General features: G+C 43.5%; 1 protein-coding gene across 1 annotated transcript in view; it reads right to left on the bottom strand.

Moving 5' to 3' along the window:
• LRRC1 (leucine rich repeat containing 1) overlaps nt 1-14,735 on the bottom strand; it is a 69,003-nt gene extending 54,268 nt beyond the window's left edge. The window contains exon 1 of the mRNA XM_063389377.1: nt 14,447-14,735. Coding sequence (XP_063245447.1) covers nt 14,447-14,605 — 159 coding nt within the window. The 5' untranslated portion in view covers nt 14,606-14,735. The remainder of the gene's footprint in view (nt 1-14,446) is intronic.
• Nucleotides 14,736-21,688: the final 6,953 nt, after the last annotated feature.

The following is a 21,688-nucleotide window of genomic DNA, read 5'->3' as shown; positions in this document are numbered from 1 at the left end:
GCTAACATTCCCTGACCCCAGCTATGGGCTCAGGGGGTCTGGCAGCCCCCAAGACAAAGTAACAAAAGTTAACGAAAAGTAACAAAAGCTGAATGTCAGGTCAACCCCAGGCACTGGAAGCCGGTGGTGAATGAAAGAGAAAAATGATCATTCAAAACCTGCAGAGATGTAGGCATTCCTAAGAATGTTGTGAAGCTCTTATCACAACTCTCCTTTCTTCCAGGCAGGCCTTTCAAGGAGAGTGACTGCAAGGGGTGAGGGTTTGTACAGAATGAAATGACTTTACATACAAGTCATCTTGATCAAAACTGAAGACTCCTCCAATTTTGAGTGAGTTTTGTGCCCCTGAAGTGCACAGGGAGTTTGACCAAGCAGTCAAACGTGTGCATCTCACCCACTCTCAGCATGTGTGACTGTCTGCACCCCCATGGTTCTGCCCCCTTAGGAGGAAGTTACTCAAAGTTACTTGTAAATTTGGGATATCTGCTGACATTTAATCACCTGCAACCCCTTCTATGAAATTAGCACCTCTTTTGGAGTTTTTATTTTATTTAGGTGATGGAGTATCTCCTCTAAATGTCACTCAGATATGACTTAGATTGACACAAAAAGCAGCAGTAAGGCATCTTACTAGGACACAAGACAAAAGCAGTTTCATGAATCTCTACTACAATACAAGTTTTCAATCTTATTTTGAGTGTCTTGAGGTCAAGATCATAAATCAGCTTTTTAAGTGTGAAGTTTTGCAATTCTACATCTATCTTTAAATACACACTGTGTCACAGAAAAATAAAACACAACTGAAACTAATGTGTTTTCCCTCAAAAACATGGGTTCCTTTTAGGGGATAAGAAGGATAGAGCTTTAAAAAGTTTATAAACACTCAACAGTAAAAGATGCATCAGATCTGAATGTGGAATTTCAAAGGCATTTTTGAGTTAGAATGGCACTCCTCCACCCTCTCTCATATTAAAAGTGTTTTATAACAGAGTTGAAATTTTAAGAGGAAGGTAAAACCCTCTAGAATTCCATATTTCTAGCTCCCTAAAAACTTATATTCCCATTAAAATAGCCACAACTGCTTTTCAATCCCTCATTGTCCTCAGAAGATCTATAACTGCATTTTCATATCCTTACCATTCTTACATTAAAACAAATGTAGCCCTTTCTCTAAATATTTATTAATAAAATAATAAACTGAGAATCCATCAGAGGCTTAGAAAAGCACTTAAAGACACTTTTGTAAAAACATGGCAGGAGTACACTCTGCAGAAGAGATCCCAATCTGTCCTAGCACTCCAAAATAAATACTTGCCAAAATGTGTTTCTCAAAGCAGTGTGTAGCTGCTAAACTATATGACAGCTATAAATACTGATATTCTACTATAAATCTTATCCTGAGCAACAGTTGTCCCTGACAGATATTCAATGGCAAGTGAGCAAAGACAGAAGGAACGTGGTTAAAAGACAGTCATCAAAACCCTGTTAGGCGCTCGATATCCCTAGGAAGGGTTGAGGGCCCTCACATGTATCAATGCAGTACGTATATCAAATGTGCAGAGCATGTGGGCAACAAGCAGTATTACACAACATTTAAAGACATTCCTGTTTCTTTAGCTAACTACTACTTAAAAGAAAAATTAACTGGAAACTTTATTTTCCATCTGCATAACGATTTTTAATGAATGACAACATTTCCTAGATAAAATCAAACTGCAGCTACATGAACAGCATTTCTTTGAACTTCTTGGGTTTCTTTTCCTTCAAACTACAGGACTCAATCACTCTCACATATTTAGTGCCTCGTACTCCCATTTCAGTACGTGTTCCTCCTTTATCTAAGACTCAACATTAGTGCTCTGCTGGAAAGGCAAGCAACTCCTTTTGGCCGTGTATGTTTTACCGTAGGCCACAGGGAACAGGAGAACAAGAGGAGAAGTAAAAGCCTACTCAACAGAGTTGAACAAATGTAAACACATATATGTGTGTGTATGTATGTGCACATATGTGTATAAACATCTGCGATTTTTTAAATACATGCCAACAAGGAATATGTTCCTAATTTGATGTATCTAACACAGTTCTGCCTCTATTTGATAATCTCTAACACGATCCGAAGTGCAATGGGGTTGCTGGCCAGGGCAGCATATCCACCCAGCATGCTCTAATAGCTGGTTTTGACTGCAGACCCAGCGCCTCTGTGAGTATCTTGGCAACACTTGTAATGCTGCTTAGTTCAGCCAGCCTAATTAATAGTGCCTCAATGAGAAAAGTAATGTGGTATAATTCAGTATAAGCACTGAAGTAGCCTACAACTTGCTACTTAGAAACAATTCCTGACCCTCAACTGAAGCTTCTCCTGCTATGAAAGAATTTACAGAGCCTTCTATTATACGGATTTTGTAAGAACATATATCTTGAACAGATCCCTTCTCTCACTGGAAAACTAACCATGTCCCTCTCACCTGGACACATTTAAAAAAAACTTCATTCTGACAAACTTGGGTCGATGACAGCCAACAGAAGAAAAAAAAGTAACATATAAGTGCATGACTCACTAAAAAGTATAAACAGACAGTGTGATCCCACAGCCCTCATTTTTTATACTTTTTTTTTTTTAAGAATACCACTACAACTGGCACTCAATTCTAGAAAAAAAAAAAGTTAAGAGAATGAAACCAAACTACTGGGATAGTTTCTTCCATGCAAGCGGCCAAGACAACATAACTCTAGGTTTCTTTCCTGAAGAACAGTGGTTCTCTCCTGAAACAAAAAATATTCATGCCTGAGAATTCTCCCTGAAAATTCAGCACCTTAGCTGAATTTAAAAAACAAAAAACCACAAACAGAAACAGATGAAAACAAAAGAGCTGAAGTAAAACACATAGGTGGGAACAAAGAGGTATTTGCAGCTAATGCTGTTTAAGGGGAAGAGCTGAGCTGCTAGAGCCTTTGCAGTGCTAGGGACACGTCACACTCCAAACCCATCTGGCACAGGTAGCATAACTAAATGTTTATGGGATTAAGCAAAACATTTCCATAAAAAGGCTACTACTAGCAGCAAAGAGAATTAAAATTAGAACCTTTACGAATCCACTGCCTAATTCTCACAATGGGCTAGCATAAGCAGTAGAAATTAGAATGAGATGTAAAGGTGAAAGAAAACTGCAAATTAACTTGTTTCAGGGTTACATACACACGAGATAGGATGAGGGTTTGGTGGTTTTTTGCTTCGGGGTTTTTTGTGGCTTGGATTTTTTTTGTTTGGTTTTTGTGTTTTTTTGGTGGTTTGTTTTGGTTTGGTTTTTTTTTTTGCAGGCACTTGAGCTGCTGCTGACAAGATTAAGAATTTGTAAGCATTTGCTCTGATGTCAAATTTCCCTTAGATACCAATATGGATTTTCGACACACACATGCTGCCTCAGGTTTTAAGGCTTCTTCAGGCAATTACATTATTTTGAAATTAGTTAAGCTATAAGACAGAGTATATTATCAGGTTCTGTTTCTTAAGTACATCTGTATTTATTTCTCCCATTTTCCAAACTTACAAATAACCAACGCAAGGCTATCTGTGCTTTAGAATTAAGTGGAACTTATTAATTTAAACACAGTTTAACTCCTAAATGCATTCTTGTTTAAGATCTTACTTCAGGCTCCATTTTCTTCTCCTACACTGTAAACAAAAATCAATGGGGACACCATTTCATCTGTTTACTTCCAATCACCAGCTATGTGTCCTCCTCCAGTCACTGGATACGGGCAATTACAGTCAATCCCTCCCCACACTTTTTATACTGCCTCAGAAAGATCTTTTTCTGAGATCTTTCTTGAAGCAAACACAAGTAGAAGAGGTAATTTTGGTAAGCAAAGCAGTGAACAAGAGATAAGGCATCAAATCCATGAAATAACCTTACAACATAGCTGCTCCAAAACAAGGTCCCCAGTCCCTTGCTTTTGGCCCCTAGAAGTTACCATTTTTTAGTCTGCACTGTTGCATGGCTTCAGTGGGCAGAGGAAGCCCAACTCACTTCAGGTGAATGCACTGCTTGGTGGTCAGGACACCATGAGGAAAACAAGGATTAGATCCCATAATGAAGCAGCACCACCAAATTCAAGCATTCTGCTTCTTCCCAATCAGTTTAATATCCAGGCTCTGCCACAAGCACACAGGCACATTCCTCATCTGCCTGAAGGGCAAAGAGGGAAGGGTGAGCTTTTCCTCATTCCTCTCCACCCCACTCCTGTGGAAGTCACCAACAGAATGGTCTTTGACAGACTATCAGTAGGGGTCACTCAGTGCTCAGGATTCCAAGGAGCTCGGACACTCACCAGCTGGTGGGATTTCAAAGGTCACTTCTGCTCCAGTCAGCCAGGGGACATACCAGTCTGGACTCCCAGCAAGCTGTAATGCACCCTGCACGCCACCCAAGCCTCAAGACATCCACCCCCAGCTGAAATCCACAACTAACTTGTGAGCAAAAAACTCTTTCTAGGATGCAATCCTGCACATCATTGTCTTAAAATCCAACCCAGAGACTTCTGCCAGTGGCACAGGTGGGAGCGCTGAGGGAAACCAGTAAGAGGACAGAAAACAGACACCTTTCCTGTAGAAGCACATCCAAACTAGCTGCACGATAAAATGCTGAGGAAGCTGAATCCTACTCTGGATTCATGAAGTGTGAAAAGAGATCTCAGCAGACTCCAGTAAAGCCTAGCATGGGCATTATCAGTTGGCATCTCCCATAAAGCCTGCTAGCAACATCACCCCTCAAGTCACTCTGTCTGCTTTCACCTGTGAGCAAGGACAGCTGGCAAGGGCAACAGGGTTTCACAAATACCGATCCCAAGTGATCCTCTGGGCACAGCACACTTTAATGTTCAAACAAAATACTCCCTGAGATACTGGAACAATTTCTGAGGACAGGGAGGAATTCACGGTGCAGCACAGCAGGGTCACCATGCAATTGATGACTGCATCAAAGAAGCAGCTGATGGATTTCCTCTGCAGCCATGAAGAGATGCAGCAGCAGCTGGTGATGGACAGCAGCACACAGACCTCTGCCCCCTTGTTCTGTGGCAAGCTGGCAAATGGACAACTACTGCATGCAGCTGGGGTTTCTAACTCTGCCTTCACATTCGCCATGAGCAAAACCAGAACTGTTACATACATTTGGCATGATGAAAGATTGTTTCAAACACCCAACCATGTATGCAGAATATATTCAACCTGGACTTTGGTCTCATAACATTCTACTACCAACTTTGTCATCACAAATATTAATGAAAGGCATCATGGAGGTGGACATTCAAGCAAGAGTCCATGCAAAACATTACTAAAATTATTAGATTTCACAAGAGAAAAACATTAATGAAAGACCACATTTCAGGGGCACACATCCTAAACAGAACCAGATGCTGCAACTGCTGTCTCTCCCTCCAATGGGTACCTGAAATGAAAGCCCAACAGAAAGATCAGCCAGGCAAGAAGGGCTGAGGGGGAAGGCCTACAGAAGAAGACAGAGCAAAAATTACCAATGCCTCCCTGAAGCTGGTATCCAGCATCGACCTGCTACGCTTCTGCCACCCTATTTTCAAAGCATCTGCCATTTTCTGAACCACTGACAAGGATGGGAGAATTGCAGGTCTTAGTCTCAGTTGTCATCGTCCCTTCTAAAAAACAAATAGGGGACTATCCACTCTCAAAACCCAATACACTGCAGCACTGAATCAAAACACGCGCTGCCAAGCAGGGCACTGACCAGGTTGTCTCAGACTGTTCCGGGCAGGCAAGGATTTACTTTCTCCTCATGTCAATTAAGCAGAAGCAACAAAGGTTAAAGAGCACTCCAAGCTAAAGCTGTTTGTTAGAGCACAGTGGTGCGAGGGACTACCTCTGCCTTTAAGAGAGGCCAGAAAACATCTACTACAATGAAATACGGATTCATTGCAGTTAAATGCATTTGCCATTTGGAGAAAAAAAACAACCAAAGCCCACATTAATCTCTCTAATGAATTTCTAGCATGCATTTTTCCAGTATAAAAGACTGTTGGCAGGAGGTAATGTCTTTTTTTAGACCAACTGACATAATTAGAAAAATAACTCTATGTATAATCATAAAATTTATTTTAGAGGTACAGATGCATAATGTCTGCCCACAAACCTTGTCTCACCTATGCACATCACAAAGAGAAGGGAATGCTACCAGTTTACTACACAAGTACACACCTTACAAAAAAAACCTTAAAGGTATTGAAACATAACTACTGAATTACTTTCTTCCAACTCAGGTCAAAAATCAGTAGAGCTGAGCTGTTACTACAAAAAACTGCCATTAGAAAACCAAGCTGACTTCAAAAATCTTCTGAACAACTGCACAGACACTAACAGGGGCACTAATGACTTTCCTTTGTTTAGGAAACAGCAGACTAAGTTCTTCCTCTGCTCCCATCAGACTGTGGTCTTTCATATTTGATGTCAAAAGGTAAAATATTTCTCCAAATCTGAAGCCATACAGAAAAATCTGAAAACTCAGAGGAGAAAACCTAGATATACTTATCTGGTAATAAACTTCTTTGCAGCCCTCAACACAGAGGTCTATGTTTAGAGGTATGTTAATATAAGGATACAATGTTGCTTCTCTACAAACCATTATGGATTTTGATAATTCAAGCATATACTGCATGATAGTACTAATTGACTACACTCACAACAGGTTACAAAAGGTATCATATTCTCAAGATACTGAAGTTGTAGCATCACAGTTGTTCTTAGCAAGTATTTTAAATAGCATTTGTCATGCTGAAAAAATTCTTAAAAGTTCAATAAAACTACTTTTACTCTGTGTGTACAGTCTGCTTCAGCTTCACCCAGTGGCACAGTTCTCTCTCTGACACTTGCTGTAAATACATGCTTGTTCAAATCATTCCATGGCATTTCTTTAAGAACTTATAGCAAGATGTGCAAAAACATTGTGACACTATCATTGTAGAAGGTAAAACAATTAAACATTTGGGGGTGAACAAACCATGAAAACCACAACAATTCAATCTGTATCATTACAAACAACCAAGTTAAAGACAGGCAAAATCTTTGATACGCCTCTCCAGGATCATGAAACAGTTGAGTTTGGAAGGGGCTGTAGAAATCACCCAGTGCACGCCCTGCTCAAAGCATGGGTCACCCAGGACCATGTCCAATCAGCTTTACAGCATCTTCACGAACAGCGATTGCACAACCTCTCTGCACAAGCTATGCCAGTGTCTGACCACCCTGACAGCAAAAAAGTATTTTCATATTTCAAACAATTCCCTGTGTTTTAGCCTATGCCTATTACCTCTTGTAAGGTCACGGGGCACCCCGAGCAAGGTTTCATGCTGATTAACACATATTTATATGCAACCATGAGCCTTTTTCTTCTTAAGGCTGAACTATTCTGACTCTTTTAGCCTTCTCTCCTGAGAGATGCTCCTAGCCCTTCATAGTCTTTGTGGCCCCTACAGTGCATGTCCAGTATGTCCATGCCTCTTCTTTTGGAATACCCAGCAGCAGACAAAGCACCCCAGGTCTGTTTCCCCAACATTAGCCAGAGGACAAGGATCACCTGCTGGCAATGCTCTGTGTTACATAGCCCAGGATACTGTTGGCTCTGTCTTGAAGGAGCATTGCTGGCTGATGGTCAACTTGTCTACCAGGTTACCCACAGCCTTTTACTGGAAAACTGTTTTCCAGATGGTTGGCCCTCGGTCTGTACTGAGAATTGGGTTATTTCTCTCCAGGTGCAGATGTATTTACTGAATTTCATGAGATTCCTCTGTTTCTCCAGCCTCTCCCTGTCCTGCTGAATGACAGCACAAACATCTTTTTACCAACCTTTTCCAAGCAGAATCCTAAACATATCAAAGTTTGTTTTCTTAAGATACTGTTTATTCTCTTCCTTCCTCTCAGAACCCCGAACTCCACTACCTTATCGTCACTACAGCCAAGGTGACCAAGGTCACTACAGCTACTGCAACCCTGATCTTCACATCTCAACCTGTCTTTTCTTGTTTTTGAGGTCCGACAGATCATGTCTGTCCATTAAATCCTTGAGCACCTGCATTAGGAAGCCATTAAAGCACTTCAGAAAACTCCTGGATTGCTTATGTCCTGCTGTGTTGTCTTTCCAGCTGTCATGTTGTTCAAGACCCATGTGAGGACCTGAGCCTGCAAACATGAGACTTCTTCCTGTTATTTGAAGAAGGCATCATCTCCTACTTCATCCTGATCAAGCAGTCTACAACAGACACCCAAAACAATGTCATCCACTAATCCCAACCTGCTCTCAGCTGGTCCATCATCCATCTCAAAGCAAAGCTTCACATATCCCTGCTGCTCTCTCATCCAAAGGGCAACTCCCCATCCTTGCCCTCCTGGCCTATCCCTCAAGAACCTGTGTTCATCCACTGCAGCACTCCAGCCCTTTGAGATATCCCACCACATCTCTCCAAACCCAAGGAGATCTATGCATTCAAAAAAAGGAAATAAAGTTCCTATATATGTACAACTTAAGCAGCCACAAACACAAATTTAAAGAGAGGTACAGTACAGTAATTGTGTCTTTCCACAGATTACTGGCCACTGACCAAACAAGTGTCTTTCAGGCTTATGGTTGCATAATGATAGAAACAATGATAGAACAGCGAAATTCAGCCCAGAACAGGTTTTGTCCTGACACAAAGGTGTGGTATGGGAAGAACACAGGGACTGTTTCTTAAGGAGCTTTCACATGATTTTGGTAAGATAACAGCACCTTGGATTTCAACACCACGCGTAACAGAGATACAGTGCTGAATGCCAAGCAGCAGCAGACCAGCAGCAGCTCTGACAAAGAAACTGGGGCACAGGAAGAGGCCAGGGTTTAACCAGGTCTCTTGGGAAAAGGGTCTCACATCTATCTAGGAACTCTACAGAGAAGCTTTAGTATATACCAAGAAGAAAAATTACAGATGACAGATACAATTTGCAAGTTCAGAGATACAAAATGATTCAGAGTTGCACTTTGTTAGGCTTACAAATGCCACATGAAAATCATTCCCCAAAGGAAAAAAAAAGTTCCTCAGACTCTTAGGCTAAGCTAAGTGCATAGAAAAAAATTTGGTTTTTGTTTTTTTTTTTGCCACTGGAGTTTTTCCATAAACAACATCTGCTAGAATTATCACGGGAAAGTGGTCTTTATTCTTTGAGTTAAAGAACTAAGCAGCAGCAAGACAAACCAGCAGCAAAACAAGAGTTATAAGCTATTCCCACCACCCACCAATCCAAAGAATGCTGTGATTTAACACAAAGGCCAAAATATAATACGGCATTCAAGAGTTCTTAAGATTTTTTATTTTTTTTTTATCACTAGAAAAAGAAATATGCAGGGATTCGGTTTTGTACTGCAAATTTCACAAGGAAATTAAGCTGACAGGATGTATTTGCCCTTAAATTCTAATGTACGGGAGTAGAAAACAACATTTCATCAACTATGGACTGATCTATAGAATTGAAGGCATTTTATTTTTATCTGATGCTTTTCATTAGAAAAGCTATTGAAACACGTAATGCAGAATGTGTTATTTTCTTCTATCAAAGCAATTTGCCAGAAAGCCTACTCTTCAGTGAAAGAATAGTTTTTGACGTGCAGCAAATGATATACTACACATTACAGCCTGAGTTGAAAAATTCTTCAAGTATTCACTCCCAAGGAAAATAAAAATGCTACAGGTTTAGAAAAAAACATACAAACTACATTTTAAGTCATTCTATGCACGCTGGCAACCACTTACCTATTTTTCCAATAAAATCAGATACACAATCAACAGAATGTGCTTGGGATCCAACACAGGAGAAGGAATTATTAAGCAAGTTAAGAGCTACACTTTACCACCAACTCTATACATAGCCCATCCTTTTCAGACCAAAGGGTGGTGCAGCTCTTTAATTTGCCTTGTAAAACAGAAGTGGCAAGAAGCATGCTGACAGCTCGAAATTGCTGTTCTGTGGGAAAACAGCCACATCTGCTGAGAAAGGCTTCAGAGAGACCTCATTATTGTGGAAAACCACCAGCAGCTTAATAGTATACAGCTTGCTCCTCCAGCACATCCCACCAGGCTGGCTTATCCTGCAAGAAGGGCAAGAGCAGAGGAGGTAACCTGGGAGGCAGCAGAAAGCAAGGGGAAAGGGGAGAGTACAAAGAAGAGATGTTTGCAAGGGCAGTCAAGAACCCAGCACAGAAGGGACAAGAGAGGAAGCAAAGCATCAGAAACAGACAGAGCTCTTTAGGTTGGAGGAAAGAAGCAAGATCCTGGAACATGAAGGACAGGGGAGGATGGGGAAAGTATGAACATGCAGGGTGAGGAGTCTGAAACACCTCACAGAAAAAAGTTGCTGTAAACATAAGCACAAGTTCTGCATCATGTAACTGAGGAATGGAGCAAAGAAGGGACCCAAGGATCCAGCAGAGCAGCTAAAAAAACCTTGACAAATATTCACTTACTGACATGGGAAACCAAACAGGCAGCAGCAAAATTGTATTTAGAAAATCTTTAAATTACTACATAAACAAAAATTATTACCTTGTACTCTTGAAATGCTGACAGATACAGCTTGGTGAAAAAAGGTATTTGTAGGGAAAAGGGGTCAGAGAAATAATTCTTTTTCTGGTCCACATATTAATGCACAAGGAAGCAAACATGGGGAAGAGAAGAAATAATGGAGGCAATGACATCCACCTCTCTCTGCTTCTCAGACATTTCTTTCAGGTGTTCTCTGGATGAACCTTTCCTACTCTCTCCTCTTAGAAAAAGGTGAAGAATTCTACATTCTGACATTTTGGTCAGCTTACAGAACAAAAATAAAACTAGTAAAATAATTCCCTTGAAATGATTCAAGTACATTTCTTGTTTCTCCAGAGGATACTTCACATGACTCTCATAACATACAATTCAGCAATAGTGCTGGGTCCTTCTGCTAGTCATTTCCCTTCAAGACGTTACAGCAAGTCTCTAAGTTGTCTTCTGTATTTTGGAAGGATTTTTATTTGTGTTTTTTCTGTTGGTTTTATTCATTAACACCCTAACACATGTCACGTTCCACTGGCTTATTCTAGAATAAGAGAGGTTTTGAGTATGCTAGGAAAGACTACAAATAAAACAAAGCCTAGGACTACTTCTGTATCTCAAAACGGAGATTTTAGGATGTATTAGAGTATATTCTTTGTGGACTGGATCATACCAACCAAAGAACACCTTTTATTGATAGAAACAGGGGCAGAGAGAAACAAGGGGAAAGGAGGGAAGTGTATTCATCCGACACAAATTGCCTCATCAGCTTGAGAGAAATGCAGCAGGTCACACATTTCATCATGCCACTAGCTGGTATCTATCTCCCTCAAAAGCATCTGAAGTGGTGAAAAAAAAAATGCAAGTGGATGTCTAGAAATAAAGCCATCATCACTGACTTGTAGCCATGGCAAAGCTGGTAAAGAACTCACCAATATCTACTTGATTTCAGATAGTATTACAAGGCCTCCTGCCTGCTGTGACAGACCTGTCAGACCGCAGCTGTCCACCCTGGGAAAATGAGTCTGAGCTACCTCTGTGCACCGCCAGGAGCGGAGCAGCAGAGCTGGAGTTTCCTCCTCCATCCACGGCAACTTCTGCTGCAAGTGACAGAGCTTACAGGGAGATTCCTCTTCTCTGTACCAAGGTGAGGCTTTACAGCAGCAGTTTCCTAAGGGACATCACAGCCATCTCAGCAACACAAACACCTTATCAGAGTTAAGGGATTATATTATGGCATCAGCACAGCCCACAGGTGATTCACCAGGAATTGGCACAGATCACTGTGAACTTCAGGACCTCATCAAGACTGAAAAACAGCTAACTAACCAGCCACTGAGAGTTACACAATTCTCCTGACTTGTTTAGGTTTCAATTGAGCCCATATTTCGCTTGATTGTGTGTTACTGCTTTTATGTATGTAGTGAAGAAACTTAATGGAGGTAAGGTCAGACTAATATAATGAATTACACTAAATTAAGGATATAACGACCACTTTTATCTATGCTGACCTAACAGTTTGTTAATTACACACTGATGATTTCCCCCAAGTTTTCTCTACCAGAGTTATGGTCTACCTCAGCTTTTTACACTGATTTCCAAATTCTGTATCTGTACTTTGCATTGACACTATCCTTTTAATATAACAGGAATGAGCAATGTATGCTGTAGCTACCTTCCACTGAGAGATCTTCCATGATTCTCCTCAACCCGATTCCAAGAGCAGAACTTTTAGAACTGTCTGCTGGTAGAAAAGTTGAACAGGGCTCTTCCCATCAGTCTCACCTTCAATAGATTAGTTTCACATGCAGGACTGCAGCTCTGTTTTTATACCTCAAAATTCTGCAGAGTCCACACATATATGAGGTGATGACGCTATATTCCATTTATCAGAAATCATTAAAAGGGAACTGACAAGGAAAGTTCATAGGTTCGTGCAGGAAGCACCAATAAAAATGCTTCCCTGCACTGCTGACAAGGCACAAAGTACTTAGGACAGATACAAGTATGTTTCTGTGGTTGTATTTCATCAGATTCCTCCTAGTCCAGCTAAAAACCCACAAACGTATCCCTACAGTATATTTAGGCAGTCCTGTGACATGATCCATACACATTAAAAAAGACAAAAAAACCTTTCTAAATTCAGCTTTTGCTTGACTCCACCACAATGCCAAGGAGCCTGGGTTGGTTTTTGCAGTTTTTCAACTCCCCTCAGCTATTTCTTACATGTATGGGATATAATGCATAGTCACATGTAACTAATGGGAAGAAGTGGTCTTTTTAAGCATCATAGGGGGGAGAAAGGCTATTTCATATATTAAGCTTCAAGGAATAGAAGAGAAACAATAAATAGTTGTACTCTATTTACAGAAATTAGTATCATATAACACCATGAACAGACATCGTCCTTTACATTTGTACACAGCAACCAGTTGGTGGTGGATTTATTACTTTTTTAAAAAAATCAGAGAGCCATAGGTTTCAATGGGATTTTAGTCACACGCACATTAAATGCCCCTATAATATGATGTGTCCAAGCCTGAAAGCCAACTTTAAGAAGAAAAGTCTAGTACAAAGGGACTCCTGAGTTTGGTCTGTGCACAAAGCCAGCAAAAACTGCTGGAAGTAAAAATAGCACCCACACACAGGCTATGTAAACCAGTTTTGCTCTACTTCAGATGGATAAAGAGTTCAGTCACAACAAGATGCAAACTTGTGCCTAGGTTTTTCAAAGGAAAAAGTCAAATTTATCACTTCAGTTCAACTGAATATTTTTACTACTGTCTGAAGGAAAACCTAGCACCACGATTACTTTTACTACGTAGAGCTACGAAAGAGAGTGTATGTGAGCACACGGAATTTCAAAAAGGAAAAAGTAAGCCTGTTTAAGTCTGGGTATGAACAGAGCAACTTTGATTCAGGTACAAACAAAGGTGCTTTTGAAAAATTTTCAGGCTAGTGAGTTCAGTTTCTTGGATTCCAAGTGAGTAAGAGTTCACACAGTTTTAAGATGTAGCTTCCAGGTAACACTTCTCGTGTCAAACTCTACCAACCACAGCTCACAAAGGCTTCTGAGATGTCCAAAGTTTAAAGAACAAACACGGGGGAAAAAGCCCGTGGGTCCTCAAATCAGAAGTGGAGCATGCCTCCCACTCACTCTGCATGTGCGGAGCTGCAGTGCCTCGCTGCAATCCCTCTGCTGGTGTCCCTCCCGCAAATCCCAAGTGCCACCTGGAGAGCCACACTGGCAGGTACCACCTCAAGGTCTCAAAACCATGTTGAATTTAAAGCGAATTCAGCTTTGACAATAATACCAAAAATACAGTATGCATAAAACTCCGTCTACACGCTTCAAGTGAGAAGCAGAACACTGACAACTGTGCGGGACTTAGACTGAGACACAGAAAAGGCTTACTCGCCTTTCGTATTTTGCACAGCTAAGTTTCCAGGAGCAGAAGGCAGAAACGGGAACGCGGTTATCTGCTGGAGGGTTTTGGTTTTCCCATGTACGGAGCAGATAGCATCTACCGAAAGGGGAAAAAGGGGAGGGCTGAATACCCTCCAAGGTCTCGTAATTCCGATGACGTGCATGTTAATCACAATACACACTCATGTCCTGCGACTCCGGCACCAACCCCCCTGCCCTCCAACAGGACCTGTCCTCCCGCAAGACGCGGATCTCCGGGTTTTGCTCGTGGAAGCTCATTTCCCATCCAACTCCGGGGAAACGCTAACCTGAAACTCCGGCTCTTCCTTCAACTCCAAGGGCTGCTAGCGCAGACCGCCGGCCGCAGGAGCCCCTCACGGCCGCCTGGTGCGGGCACCTGCCGGGCGCTCCCCCGGCCCCGCTCGCATTCGCGCTCACCTTGGGCAGCTCGCGGAGCTGGTTGGCGTCCAGCAGGAGCTCCTCCAGGCTGCGGCTGTAGCGGTAGATCTCCTCGGGCACGGCGGCCAGCGAGCAGTGCCGCTTGTCGATGGACTCCACATGGCGGTTGCACCGCCACAGGGGGATGCAGTGGAACATCGCCCCGCCGCCGGGGGCCGCGGGCCGGGCGCCGCCGCTCGCCGCCGCCCCCTCCTCGCCGCCGGCCGCGGGAGCCGCTGTCCGCTCCGCCGCCGCGCAGCGCGGGTCCCGGCCGGCCCGCGGCCGCAAGTCGCATCCAGCGCGCCGCCGCCGCCGGCGGGAAGCAGCCCCGGGCGAGCGCGGCGGCCCCGGGAGAACAATGGGCGGGAGCCGGAGCGGGGCGGAACCGGGGGCGTCCCCCTAGTGCCTCTCGGCGGGTCGCTGCCCTCCCCGCAGGGGCATCGCGGGGCGCCCAGCGCAGCGCTCCCGGCCGCCGCCGCGCATTCCCGCGCCTGACCCGGAACACGGGCGGCCGCTCCCGCTCCCCCTCCTCTCCTCCCCCGTCCCGGCTGACATCAGCGGGGCCGGGCCCTGCCGCCCTGCCCCGCCCCGGGCCCGGACCCGGCCCGCCGCTCGCACACCCCCCCGCGCCCGCCGCGGCGCCGCCTCGCCCCGGGCAGCCGGGGGCGGGCGCCCGCACAACTTTCTGCCAAGGGAAAAAAAAGCGGCGCCGGCACGGAGCTTCCCCCGGCTGGAAGGGCAGCGTGCTGCCCGGGCAGCGGGGCTCGCAGCGCTCCCCTCCGCCCGGGGGCTGGCGGGGCCGGCTCCCCGGCACTGGCCGGGCGGGCTGTGCCATCGCCCCGCGCGGGGGGCGGCAGCTGCTGTGGCTCGGCGGTGTCCGCGGGCACCGCAGTGCCGCGGAGCGCTCGGGGCTCGCATCTCACCGGCTCCGGGACACGCCGATCCCTACCTGAAGCGCCCGGGAACACCGGGCGGGAGCGTGCGCAGACCACGCTCACGGTTTCTTTTCAATTGTTAGAACATTGTCTGGAAAGTAACACAATAAAATGTACGGAACGCGTTCTAGGTACGTGGCTGTAAGTAATGTTTTCCCTCTCAAATTGCATTGGTCTAACATTAAAAAAATAAATATATATACTATCCTCAAGACTTTCTGAAATATCTTTTTTTAAATCCACTTTCAAAAGGGCAATTGTAAGGTAACAAGGGTTAGCAAAAACAAATAGTCCCGCAGTTCTCTGCCCGTGACTGCCGGCTCTGGGCTCCGGCAGTCCCACTCCACACCCCTGCGAGTGGGGCGATATACTCCTGAGCTCTGGTGGCAAAACAGTCTGAAAGGATCTTGTCTTTCTGGTTGCATAACAGCAATTTTGTAATCTACACAGCAACACAAAATACTTTTGAAAACAGGCAGTTAACATCAGAGCTGTTCTTGAAATATTGCTAATTTCTTGCATAATTATAATGGGGTGCGGATACAGGAATAGGGGAGAGGGAATTTATTGTAATTGTCTCTGTTCTTCAATCCCTGCATGGTACCAAAAATACTTAATCTTACAAAGTTGCAATGTATTTGTTGTTGGGTTCTTCTCAAATCAGCTGATAAATCTTACAAGCTGCACTTGTTAAATTTCTGTGGGAATTGAACTGATCTGCCTATATTTTGGTTTTAAAAAGGACATTTTAGGTGCTTCCATACTGTTACTATTTCCAGACCTACAAAACAAGAAACTTTTAAAATGTTAACTTCTTCTCATAAATACCTTAAAAAATAGCCATCAGAACCAATAGTTTCTTCCTTCCGTCAATATATTCAGTAATTACAAAAGAGCATTTATAAATGTGTTCACATGTGCTCAGAAACAGGGCAGGCACACACCAGCACTCCCAAGCCTCCCCAGCCCCCCAGCAGGAGATTAGATAACTTTGACAGGAGAAAATCAAACCAGCTTGTTGCGTGTTGGCAGTTGGCAAAGATAGGGATGCAGGAAGCTGCCCAGCAGATTTTAGAGGTGGAGATGAGGAGGACCACCTCTGTCAGAGTTAGTGGGTCCCAAGCACGGCCAGCCAGGCGCTTCAGATGCATTTCTTGCAGCTGCTGGTGAGACTGGTCCTCCCTGAGGCCAGGCAGAGGAGCTAGGTTCAGAAAATCAATCTTCTCATGGCAGCTCCACCCCAAGATTTGACTCTGAAGGGATTGAACCTGATGCAGGGAACGTGGAGGCTCAGCAGAGATCAACTGAACAAATACTGAGGCAGCTGTGAGGCTCAAACTGTTCACAAGCCTCTGTGACCAACTGAGATTTGCTGCCAAGGTTGCTTTGCCTAAATTCAGTGACAGTGCCCCTGAAGGAGGGAGACTACAGAGGAGCCATGCAGCAGGGCACATGAACAAGGGAGGGCTGCAGCTGACTGCCTCCAGTTTACCTAGGACATACAGTCCTACAAAGGACTACATCATGGGGATGGGATAAATCAAAGCATTTGAAGATGCAGAGCAATATGACTTGCTTAATTGCCAAACAGAAGGATGAGTGCATCGACTCCTGAACTCCAACTCTAAAAAACAGACTGCTCACTGGCACCTCAGGACCTCACGTCCATCTTCTGCTTGTTTGGAAGCATCCACATTGTCCCACAGCTGAGTATGACAACAGACAAGACCTCTAGCAGTGGCCTCAGTGGGAAGGTTCTCTCATCATCTTATGCTGCTCTCTGTTCCACCATCCTCTGTGCCGTTTGGGAAACACGCCCAGCATGCCCTCCAGACAAAGAGGACTTCAGATCCCAGCACTACCCTGATTGTCCCGGATGGCTGTAAACAGTGTAAACCTTTCTGTATGGACACAGAGTCTGACATGAGATGTCACTTCTGCAGATGCTGTCATGTGTCTCATGACCAGGCCTCACTGTGACAAGTCTAGGCAGTAACAGGAGGGTGACTGACAATCGGGTGAGTCTGTGTACTTTAATGAAGAATGAGTCAAACTATTTGCACGCTTCTCATGAGTGTCAGGGAGTCCGGGCGACAGAGTGATGGCAAGAAAGCTTAATACTTATTTATGAGATCTGCCTTCACCAGCTGACACTCAATATAAGGATAAAGATATTTCCCTTCTCTAAGGCAGACAGCTACTGTCATAGGATCTTTGATAAAATCCTTCAGAAGCTTAGGATATTAAATCAGTGCTAATGCCCCTGGCCCACAGCAGAGGTGAAGATATAACCTGAAGCTATGGTGTGGAATAGGCATTGAGGAAGTCAAAAGGCAAACTGGTGCTGTTCTTGGGGAAATAGTACTCTCACAGCAGAAAGCAACCTCCCAAGCAAGCAAACTTGTTCAGCTTCGGTCAGTGTAATAAGTTACCGGTGTCTGTGGTTCCTCTGCACTAGGAAATAGCAGCAATAAAAAAACTTCACTAAATGAAGAAGAGACCTCATGTTGGGACAAGTTTTGGTGGGAGAGGTCTTGAAAAAAGGGTGAGAAAAGAGAATTGTGATACAATACAGTAACTAGAAGCTATAGCCTGGCATGCACATTGTGAGAAAGCAGGACAGCAAGTCGCCAGGTTTCATACCAACACATACCTGACAACTTTATTACTTGGGGCAACTGTGCCCCTCAGGGGTCAGAGCAGAATTGCCCTCTCTGTTAGAAGCAGTCCTGCTGCATTACCCATTTCATAGCAAGCTAAGGTGTGGCTCACATGCAGAAGGAATTAAGGTATGCTGGTCTTGCCATCCTGCAAGGGGATTACCTGGCTCGAGCTGCCATTTGGTAAGAGGGGTAAGGCCACTACCTCTTCTGCAGGAGGAGTAAATGAGTGTGGGGAGCAGCTTTGTGCTTCTTTACCAGCCGACTGCATTCTCCAGCCTTGTGCAGACAAGGTCAGACCAGCTCTGATTCGGAGGGGAACAGATTAAGTCTGCTCTCACTGTGATATCACAGTTCACAAATCTTCCTGCTATTCACAGTGTGATCAGGCAACCCACATCAGGGTTTGTGACAGTCACTGTTGCCCCTGTTAAACGGTGTTAAGGTGCCATAAATAAAGGTTGCAGCCGGTTATTTGTGGGACACACACAGCAGGAGGTGGGCAAATTCTCCTGCATGGCATTGCCAGCAGAGTGGTGTTGAGTGTAAGAGATCACCTGCTGAACAGTTCAGTGCTCCCAGGGCTCTCTGTTGGGAATAACACCAGGGGTACCAGTTATACACACAGTCACTTCATAGCTGAAACCTGGGAGACTGGTCATCACCGAAAAATTAATGTCTTACAGTCCATCAAACAAAGAGCCATCCTTCAGCCTGGTCTGGGCATATAGCCAAGAGATTCAGTGCTGAAAATCTCAATTTCTCCTGCTAGATACCATCACCCTGAACACAAAATTAGGTCTCTGTGACTTACAAAGAACTCAGGCAATGAAATGTGAAATACAGATAAGGCTGGGCTGATCTCAGGAGTGTTCCTGGAAGTTATGGTTTGAAAGAAGCAAGAGCAAGGTCATGCTGCAGCTCTCCCTCCTCAGCACAGCTCAGACAGAATTGCTTTCTGCCTTGTCAAAAGGCAATTCAAGCAAACAACGCCAAGTTTCAAGTTGAGGTTTTTATAAAAAGGCCTAGAGCAAGGATATCCATGGGCTTGAATGAGTGCAGAGGAGGTTAGTGCTGCTATAAAGAAAGCACTAATACTCAGAATAATCAGAATTTAATAGTAATGTACATTGTGTGATAGAGAGAAAACATAAAGAATGGATAGAAATAGATTTTGCATCAGCATAGTTTAAACAATTTATAAAGCTCATAGTTCAAAATCCACAAATTAACACCAGGAAAAGTACAATGAATAACTAAACAGACAAACAAACAACCACAACCATAAACAAATAAACAAAACCACACACATAAAATAAAAATAAAGCAGGCCAAATTCCTGAAGCCTCTTTCTGCATTCAGGACTTCTTCCTTCCCCCAGATTTCTAAGCCTTGCTATAAAGAGATACGGTCACATAGCACAGAGAATCCAGGGCAAAACAAGAAGAGTATGAAGACAGAAAGACCCATGTGCTATAGCTAACAGGACTAGTTTGGGGGAAAATAATTTAACTAGCACTGGATTTCTGCTGGAAGATTAGTTACCAAGCACCTCTGAGCAAATTAAACAGGAATACTACTGAACCCACAGTAACTGTATTACAGCCTGCAGAGCTGCTGAGAGCCAGCCCCGGCAGGGTGCTGGAGGTAATTAGCACTGCCATACTTCTCTTTGCTCAGTTTTGCTGGCTGAGGACTCTGGTCTCATTTGCTTTTAGTTTCTATGTAAATTGTTTAGAGGTGGGCTGTAAAGACAGCAGGTAAATGTGATTATAAAGTGTTCCCATACTGATTACACAGCCACAGTCACAAATTATGGTTTAATCATCACAGGTACTACCACATCTACAAGGTTTTTGTATGCCTAGAATAACTGATACAGAATCACATCATGTATTGCTAGTACAAAGGCACATCTAAACCACAATGAATTATTATAGCCATAATACCAAGCTGAAGCAGCACGCGCCCGTGGCAGCGCATTTAACACATTCACTGTGGTTTTCCAGTGTTATAAATAGCAATCACTGGGAGCAGAAGCTGCAGCATCTCCTATCCTCTCCACCCCCACCATCAAACAAATCACTCGTGTTAACGTCAGCTTTTATTTGAACACAATGAGCTGTAATCACATGAGGTATTACTTTGATTTAATCCTACTGCTTCAGTTTGGTTTGCAAGGAGTGGCCAGTCATACATGGTTGCATTGTATCGAGCAGTTTCATATTTCACACCAAATTTCAAGGGCTGACACCCCTCATCTTCTTTGGCCAGAAGAACAAATAGATGTGTTCATGCAAATAAGGAAAAGACATTCTGCCAGCCTGAATGGGCTTTTTCCTTCTTTCTTTTTTCTCCCTCCAAGTTGCTGGGCTGGCTGTGGCAGCTGATGGATAGATTCTGGGTCCCAACCATTTTTTCAGGTTTTTGCTGTCTTCAGCTGGTTCAGTACAACTTCTCGCAACAATTTTTGCTTCTCCAACCACTACGAAGAGAACAAGAGGAGACATGAATTCAGGTCTATGTTTATTTTTTCATATCAAAATCATGATGTAACTAAATAATCCTTGACTGGATATAGTTAGGTGTTCTATTTCCTATGGCCAACAGAAACAACCACACTGCTGGATTTGGCATGAAGTAAAAAGGCAGATACAAGCACAAAGTAGGTCACCTTGCCTATCAGCCCAGCCTGAGGATTTAGGCAGGCATTAAGGCTTACCTTCATTTCATGATCTCTATTGGCTGAATGATGAGAGACCCCCAGCGTCCCATGGGCTTCCAACATTGCGAGGGTCAGGTCACACCTCTCTTGGAGAAGCTGAGCTGGTGATTCCCACCAGTGCAAGGGTGGCAACAAGGAACACCACCTGGCATGTCAAGAACCCATATCAGGAGCATTCTTACAGCCCATCATTTCATGGACTCATTGATGGACCTGGAGCATGTTTTACAGAGAGGAAGAAGAAGCAGCTAGTACAATACAAATTTTACAGCAATGAAAAGTATTTTGGCTCATAACTTTTTTAAACCTTTTTTTTAAAATATCTGGTTTCTTATTTTCTTCCTCTCAGCTGGAAGGGAATTTAGTGCCTTTAAAATAGTCAAATGGAGTATTATCAACAATTGCACACGCACAAATTCACATTAGCATTCAGAAAAGCAAGTTTAATATTAAGTCTACCCTTCACTAATTTCCTATATTAGCTCATATAAATGCATGTTAATTGGGCAGCTGTACTTGAATGAACTTTACTACAGAAGATTTTTTAAAATTTAAACTATAAAATACCGTGTTATACAAGTGTTATTTATCTTCAGGAAAAAGAACAAAGAATTTCTGACATTTCTCCTTAGAGCAAGAAGAACTGAACTGTGAAAGTTGCTTTTTTGTGGAGCTTTTTGTTTTAAATAATTATTTGGAATATCAAAAGGAAAAACTATAGTAAGCAGCTGCACCAGGTAAAATATTTTTCTGCCTTTAATCATGTCACAATAACAACTGGCATTAAAAGCAGACATCTGATCCAGTGAGGTGCCTGGTACGAAGTAGCTACTAAGTGAGAATCACAAGTCTTCAGGATTAAATCCCTTTCTGGAGAGATGTTATGCTGAGGACTGAAAGGTGAACTAGCAATTTAGGACAT

Source organism: Prinia subflava, chromosome 2 (genome assembly GCF_021018805.1).
Source record: "Prinia subflava isolate CZ2003 ecotype Zambia chromosome 2, Cam_Psub_1.2, whole genome shotgun sequence".
Taxonomy (NCBI): Eukaryota; Metazoa; Chordata; class Aves; order Passeriformes; family Cisticolidae; genus Prinia; species Prinia subflava.
Note: the sequence above shows the minus strand (reverse complement) of the source record. Positions and strands in the feature narration are given on the sequence as shown.